Source organism: Etheostoma spectabile, chromosome 12 (genome assembly GCF_008692095.1).
Source record: "Etheostoma spectabile isolate EspeVRDwgs_2016 chromosome 12, UIUC_Espe_1.0, whole genome shotgun sequence".
NCBI lineage: Eukaryota > Metazoa > Chordata > Actinopteri > Perciformes > Percidae > Etheostoma > Etheostoma spectabile.
The window spans coordinates 226,246-233,252 of NC_045744.1; the positions used below are offsets into that span (position 1 = coordinate 226,246).

Sequence of the window (7,007 nt, forward strand, 5' to 3'; positions counted from 1 at the left end):
CATGGCCTTCACAATCTCTTGACCTTAGCATAATGGAAGATCTATGGCTAGACCTTAAAAGAGCAGTGTGTGACAGACAGCCCAGAAATCTCAAAGAACTGGAAGATTTTTGGAAGAAGAATGGGCGAAGATACCTCCAACAAGAATTAAAGACTCTTGGCTGGCTACAAGAAGCGTTTCCTAGCTGCGATACTTGCCAAAGGGGGGGGGGGGGGGGGGGGGGGGGAGGGCACAAGGTATTAACTTTGCAGGGTGCCTAAACTGTTGCAGATGCCATTTTTTTGTTTTTGGTTATTTTGAAAGTGTAAATGATGGAAATGAAATCTAACTTTTTGTGACATATTATACAACTGTCTAATCTGTCATTTGATGCCTTTTGGAGATTTTTCCATCTTTTCTTGTCTTCTTTATGCACATTAATACCAATTTTGACCTGGGGTGCCCAAACATTCCGCTGTATATGGACAATTAAATGATTGGGTTTACTTTTTAAGGTGACCACTCTGAGTAAACCCATTGGCCCTCTCCCTCGGGAGCAGCAGGTGTACGCAAACAGACTGATGTCATCCTGGGAAATCTAGTGTCTTTTTTTCAACGAGCACATATTGAAATGGCCTAGGAGCTATTAAAGGCCACAGTCTGAAGCTGACATCTTCCTCCCCGTATTGCTGGCTTGGCTGTGGTGTTCAGAGTGTAACTTCTTACAATGTGTTGGCTCCATCCTGTGGTGCTCAGAGAGTAACTTCTTACAGTGTTAGCTCCATCCTATGGTGTACACACAGTGTAACTTCTTACAGTGTTAGCTCCATCCTGTGGTTTTCACAGTTTAATTTCTTACAGTGTTAGCTCCATCCTGTGGTGTTCACAGTTTAACTTCTTACAGTGTTAGCTCCATCCAAGGTCCTGAAGCACCACACAGTGTTGAAAATGACCTGGCAAAAAGTACTTGAAAGCAATACTTGAGTAAAAGTACAAGTATCTTACCAGAAAACGTCTTTGGTAGAACTCAGTCATTTTTTAGAATAATACTTGAGTAAAAGTGTTAAAGTATGTGATATGTGCTATACTTAAGTAGCAAAAGTCATTTTCTGATTCTAAATGTACTTAAGTATTAGAAGTAAAAGTCAAAGTAAAAAAAAAAAAAAAAACTATTTGATTTTGAACTTCAAGGCCAAAGGTGTGTAACGTTATCTTCATCACCACTGTCTTCATTGGGGAGGTCATCGTCTGTTACCATGGCAGCAGAGCCTGCACCAGGTGCTTCCATGACACTATCAGTCATTATGCTTCCTCTTCTTCTTCTTTAGTTCTTGTCTTTGTTTTTGTTTTTTACTTACATTTTGCAACAAACAGGCATCAGGTCAACAATTGGAATGGGGGGTGCAGTAATTTAGGATGAATGACCAAACCTGCTTTTTTCCAGTGTGACAAATTTATTCAATTTTATTTTCTAGTAAAAATTAACTAAGATGCTTAAAGTAAATGCAAGAAAAAGTTTCTGGAAATATGAACAACAAAGTAAAGTACAGATACTTGAAAATTCTACTGTAGTAGTGAAGTATTTGAAATTTGTTATATTACAGCACTGTAAATAACAGATTTACATATTCTTTTAATGTAAGACATTCATTTAGGACTGTACACAATAACTTTAACTTTATTTTATTTACAGACCCAAGGTCCAGAAAAAAGTACACACACTTTACAAGAGGGGTACAAACGAAACAAACATACATATAGACAAACTGACTCCCAAAAATGTCACACACAAATGGCTAGCACGGGTCCATCTTGGACGCTTCATCAAAATTCTAAAGGCATCATTATATGCCACCTTTATCTTGTTTATCTTTGCTTTACTGTAGCTGCACCATAGCTGATCAGCTTCTCTGGTGTCTTATGACACTTTTATGGATACGTTTAGTATTAGTAGTAGAAATAGGTTAGCTGTAGTAGGAGTGGTGAGCTAGGTTTGTAGAGATGTTGCAGGAGGACATTTAGATATTAATATGTAGCTCAGTTAAACTCAGACTAACCTCAGCAACTTTTATCTGTTGCCACAATCATCAGTTTTCCCCCTGGAGGGATTTTATTGTGGAGCAGATGCAGGAAGCAGTTTAACACGACTGGCTTGCACCTGCTTGTCCCAACTGTTGTCTGTTTCTCATGTTCTCCATGATGCAAAGTGATAAGGTTATTTTTTTAAATTTTTAATTTTCATGATTTCAAGATTTTCCTAAGAGGGGAAATGTATTATCAATAAATTGATATAGTCATGATAAAGTGGGTTTATATGCTTCGAATTCCTGCAAAAGGACAAACCACCATCCCATTCAGCCCACAAAAGTCTATTTAACAGTGTGTAGAACTGGGTGTCCAAACCTCTATAAACGTTTACCTGCTCCTATAAGAACATGGTAAAAACTCACATTTGGTGGCTTTCAATTCTAGTTGAGCTTTGACACCTCAACCTATCTTCTACTGTTGAAGTTTAGCTAACTGTCTGGTTTTGTCTGGTTTGATTGATAGATATAATTGGTTATCATCCGCTTAAAAATAAAAGTTAATTGAGTGTTTCCAAATAATATTGCCTAGAGGAAGCATTTATAAGGAGAATAGAATTGGTCCAAGCACTGAGCCTTGTGGAACGCCATGGCTAACTTTAGCGTACTTGGAGGATTTATTGTTAACATTTAACAAATTGAGATTGATCGGATAAATATGACTTAAACCAACTTAGTGTGATTCCTTTAATGCCAACTAAATGTTCCAGTCTCTGTAACAGGATGGTATGGTCAATGGTGTTGAATGCAGCACCAAGATCTAGTAAAACAAGTACAGCAACAAGTCCTTTGTCTGCAGCAGTTCATTAGTAAAGTCATTAGTAATTCTCACCATTGCTGTCTCTGTGCTTTAATGCTTTCTAAATCTTGACTGAAAGTAAAATATTACTATGTAGAAAATAAAATAACTGATAAGCGACTACGTTCTCAAGGACCTTGGAGAGAAAGGGAAGGTTAGATATTGTAATGGTTTGGCATTTTGTTGTATATTTTGTTCTTGTGATTGTGTTATTTTTTGGTCTTTTAGATTTAGTCCTTGATTGCTCCCGTGTCTTGTTTAGTTGTGGTTTCTGTCTTGTAGTCTCTTGTGCGTGCCTGTATGTTCTTTGTCCTGTTTAATTTTGATAGCCTGGTTTGCTGTGCTGTCTTGTCTTTAGTTTTACTTCCTGTGATTTCCCGCTGTTGTGATTACCTGGTTATTTGGTATTCTTTGTTTGTGTATATTATCATTTGGGGTTTTTTGAGCTTGTCAGCTATGGTTATTTTTAAACGTGCTATATAAATAAAATTGAACTAAACTGCATTACACTCAAACCTGTCATCTGGGTTCCCGTGTTTTGATGGAAGTTAGAGAAACCAGAAGTTAGACAAACCAGAAGTTAGGGGAACCAGAAGTTAGGGAAACCAGAAGTTAGGGGAACCAGAAGTGAAAGGAACCAGAAGTGAAAGGAACCAGAAGTGAGAGGAACCAGAAAGTAGAGAAACCAGAAGTGAGAGGAACCAGAAGTGAGAGGAACCAGAAGGTAGAGAAACCAGAACTGAGAGGAACCAGAAGGTAGAGAAACCAGAACTGAGAGGAACCAGAAGGTAGAGAAACCTGAAGTGAGAAGAACCAGAAGGTAGAGAAACCTGAAGTGAGAGGAACCAGAAGTGAGAAGAACCAGACTAAACCAAATGTCCCCTGTCAGTAATAAAATTACAGATAATTCTCGGTTTGAAAATTGTTGGAAACATTTGGTGATGTGTATATTCACAGCTCAACAAAATATGACATTGGTATAGTCCTTTTTAAATATTTAATGCAGAAATGTTACATATTGTATATTAAATAAAGTTATAAATATGTACATTTTTAACTTCATCAAATTGGCTAATAATAAACCACTCTAGACTTTGCTGAGTTCTTAAAATACAGATATTAAATTATTTAAAATATGAATATTATATTTTTTAAGAAAACAGTGAAGAAGTGAATCCGAGCACTGACCCGTACAACCGGCTGTTACTTCAAGGCATATACAAATAGTCTGTGTTTAGATTAGTGTGTGTGTGTGTGTGTGTGTGTGTGTGTGTGTGTGTTAGAGAAAAAGGGACAGAAAAAGCACATGAAGAAGAAGCTCAAACAATACTTGAGATCTTAACTCCTGGCGGGGGAAATAATCAGTCTGTTAGTCAACTCAGGTCATTTTGGAGATCTGGAGAACTTTTAAACCATGATAAGAAAGCTAATTAACCACACAGCAGCACGCAACTAACACATCCCAATGGCATGGGGGACACAATGATTGCAGCCTTACTGAATTTTTATTTGTTTAATACATTTAAATTGCATAGCTTCAGTTCTTATTAATATGGTCACAGGCTGCTAACTTTGTGTCTTTTGACATTATTGGCTTCTGTGATGTCCTTCAAGGTGAGCACAGATGTTCTACGTACAGGAGCTCTCTGTTCAGCAGCCTTCTCCTTGCGTTATGTCACGTGATTCTCAAGGAACAGCAAGGTGTTTTGTAGAGACAGTGGTCCAGAAACACACTGTTGTTATGCTGGAAAGGTCTATGTCAAACTGCTAACCAGTTTGTGGTTTTTGTGCTTTTCTTAACAGGTTGCCTGTTTGAGAACGGGCTGTGTTCACCATATGAGATCTGCGTCAACGGTAAGATGTCCAAATCACACAAACACACACATTGTAAAAGCTTTATTTGGATAAAGTTTTCTTGTATATTTAAGCATTTACTTCATTTATGTACAGGTGAAAAACCCAGACCACTGCTTCTCTTGTGGGGTTGTCATGACATGGCTCACGAGCCATGGTAAAACACAAGAGATACACAGTTGGCAACCAACAGCCAAGCAGCTAAACAGAAGCATGGTTCCGGATGTTTAGAGAGAGCAACTAAGCAGGTTGAATGCCAGATCTTAAGGACTCCTGGGAGACTGGCCAGGTGCTCCCAGTTGCACTGATTTGGCACCGCCCCTGCTATTACAAGGCAGCACAAAGAAAAACACCAACCACAGCAGACACTTTTGAAGGGGTAAAACCTCAAAAGTGTCAGTGCCTGACAATCCTTGCTCACAGGAAATTCTTGGGTCTTTGTAAATTAAAGAGTTGGGTCTACACCTACTTTATCTGTTAAGTGTCATGAGATAACTCCGGTTGTGATTTAATATTATGAATAAAATGTAATTGCTTTAGCAGGAAGGCCTTCACACCCCTAGCTACCCAGGTAGCAAGTGTTGCTGGACACTTTTCATTATATTTGTCATAATTCAAACAATGCTTGGCTGGAAGTCTTCATTCTTTCATTTTCTTTTAATGCTGGTCATGCATTTGCTGCTCATAATCTGACCATAGTCCTGACGATGTCTGATGCGGGCTAGTCTATGTCCTGCAGGATGTCTGATGTGGGCTAGTCTATGCCCTGCATGCTTTCTGATGTGGGCTAGTCTATGTCTTGCAGGATGTCTAATGTGGGCTAGTCAATGCCCTGCATGCTTTCTGATGTGGGCTAGTCTGTGTACTGCAGGATGTCTGATGTGGGCTAGTCTATGTCCTGCATACTGTCTAAAATGGGCTAGTCTATGTCCTGCAGGATTGAAACACCTTCTTTGCTGTTTGGTTCATGTTTAGTTGCCACAATGTGTAATAAAATGGTTAATTTTATTACCGTGCTGTGCAGAGCCAAGGCTGTTGGTTTTTTACAGTCCAAATATATTTTAGCCTGAATATGTTCAACTTAACAGGTTTTTGTCTATAGTGTTGTGTACAACCCTTTTAGCTTTGTTGGTTGAGCATGTTGTAGACAGTACTGGTATTGCCATTGTAATGCAATATATATTTTTTTTCATTTTGTTCTTTTTGCTATTTCTACATCTTTTTGAAAAGGGCCAACTCACTTTGTACTGGCCTGCCCTAAATACTATTTCTGCCTACTCCACTAGTTGGAACAGGCGTTTGCTCTTGAGCCAAAACACCCTTTTCACTCTAATTTGTCTTCAACATACTGTCTTCTAAACACTAATCACAAGTCTCAATCTCAAAGGGTCAGTTGTTCAAAAGCTGACTGGATTGGATCAAATCTTAAAAATGAGTTATTCAAAAGAGAAAGAAGGAATCTGAAATCGGTGTAGATCACAGAATCCAATCCTAGTTTTAATTTGAATCAAACTTTCATTTTGTGTTGTTCAAAACTTGTCAGTCATCCCATGGGCCCACCACCTGTGGGACGAAGGTCAGGGGCCTTGACGGATCAACGGTGTATATGGTATACAGTATATACCATTTAGTGTATATACTTTTGTTTATATGTTGGATTTGACTTAACCATTGATAAAGTAGACATATAGTAAACATAAAATAAAGATGATATTGTCACCTTGAAACAATCCCCCAAACAAATTTCAATAGCAAACAAAAATAATATATTACAATATATTACCACTTCACCACACAGTTTGTGATGATGAGGTCAGCATCTCACACAAGTTGGATGTCGATGCTGAGCCTCCCCTTTCGGTTGATGTACTCCCAATCCCTCTTATGAGGTGCTTGCATATGCACATAAGTGCACTCAATAACCCCAATAGTATTGGATGTCTTTTTGTTCCCCAAAAGAGAAAAACTTGTGCTTGGTCAGGGCAATCTGGACATCCTTTGGAAGTGAGACAAACTGAGTGACCAGGCTGGCCAATGCAATTGACGGAGCTTTCACTACATCACTCACAGTTGATTTGTCCACTCCTATATTGTCACCCACAAATATGTTGAAAGTCCCAGATGCGTAAAAGCACAGACCAGTGAGGACCTGTTCTTCCACAGAAAGACTCCACAGTGACTCCTTCAGGTTCTCCATCGAAATTTCGGCCTGACAAGGTCTGCAACGTACTTAATATCAGCATTCCCAAAGCGATAGTGGGGTCCGGCCAGAAGAGGACCTTGGAGCAAGT

The 7,007-nt window shown here is 38.8% G+C and overlaps 1 protein-coding gene across 1 annotated transcript in view; it reads left to right on the top strand.

Annotated features, from left to right (window-relative positions):
- LOC116699375 (receptor-type tyrosine-protein phosphatase N2) overlaps nucleotides 1-7,007 on the top strand; it is a gene marked incomplete at its 3' end in the record, with an annotated part of 318,251 nt that overhangs the window by 12,107 nt on the left and 299,137 nt on the right. Inside the window, 1 exon segment of the mRNA XM_032531918.1 lies at nucleotides 4,666-4,716. Within this exon segment, the coding sequence (XP_032387809.1) occupies nucleotides 4,666-4,716 (51 nt within the window).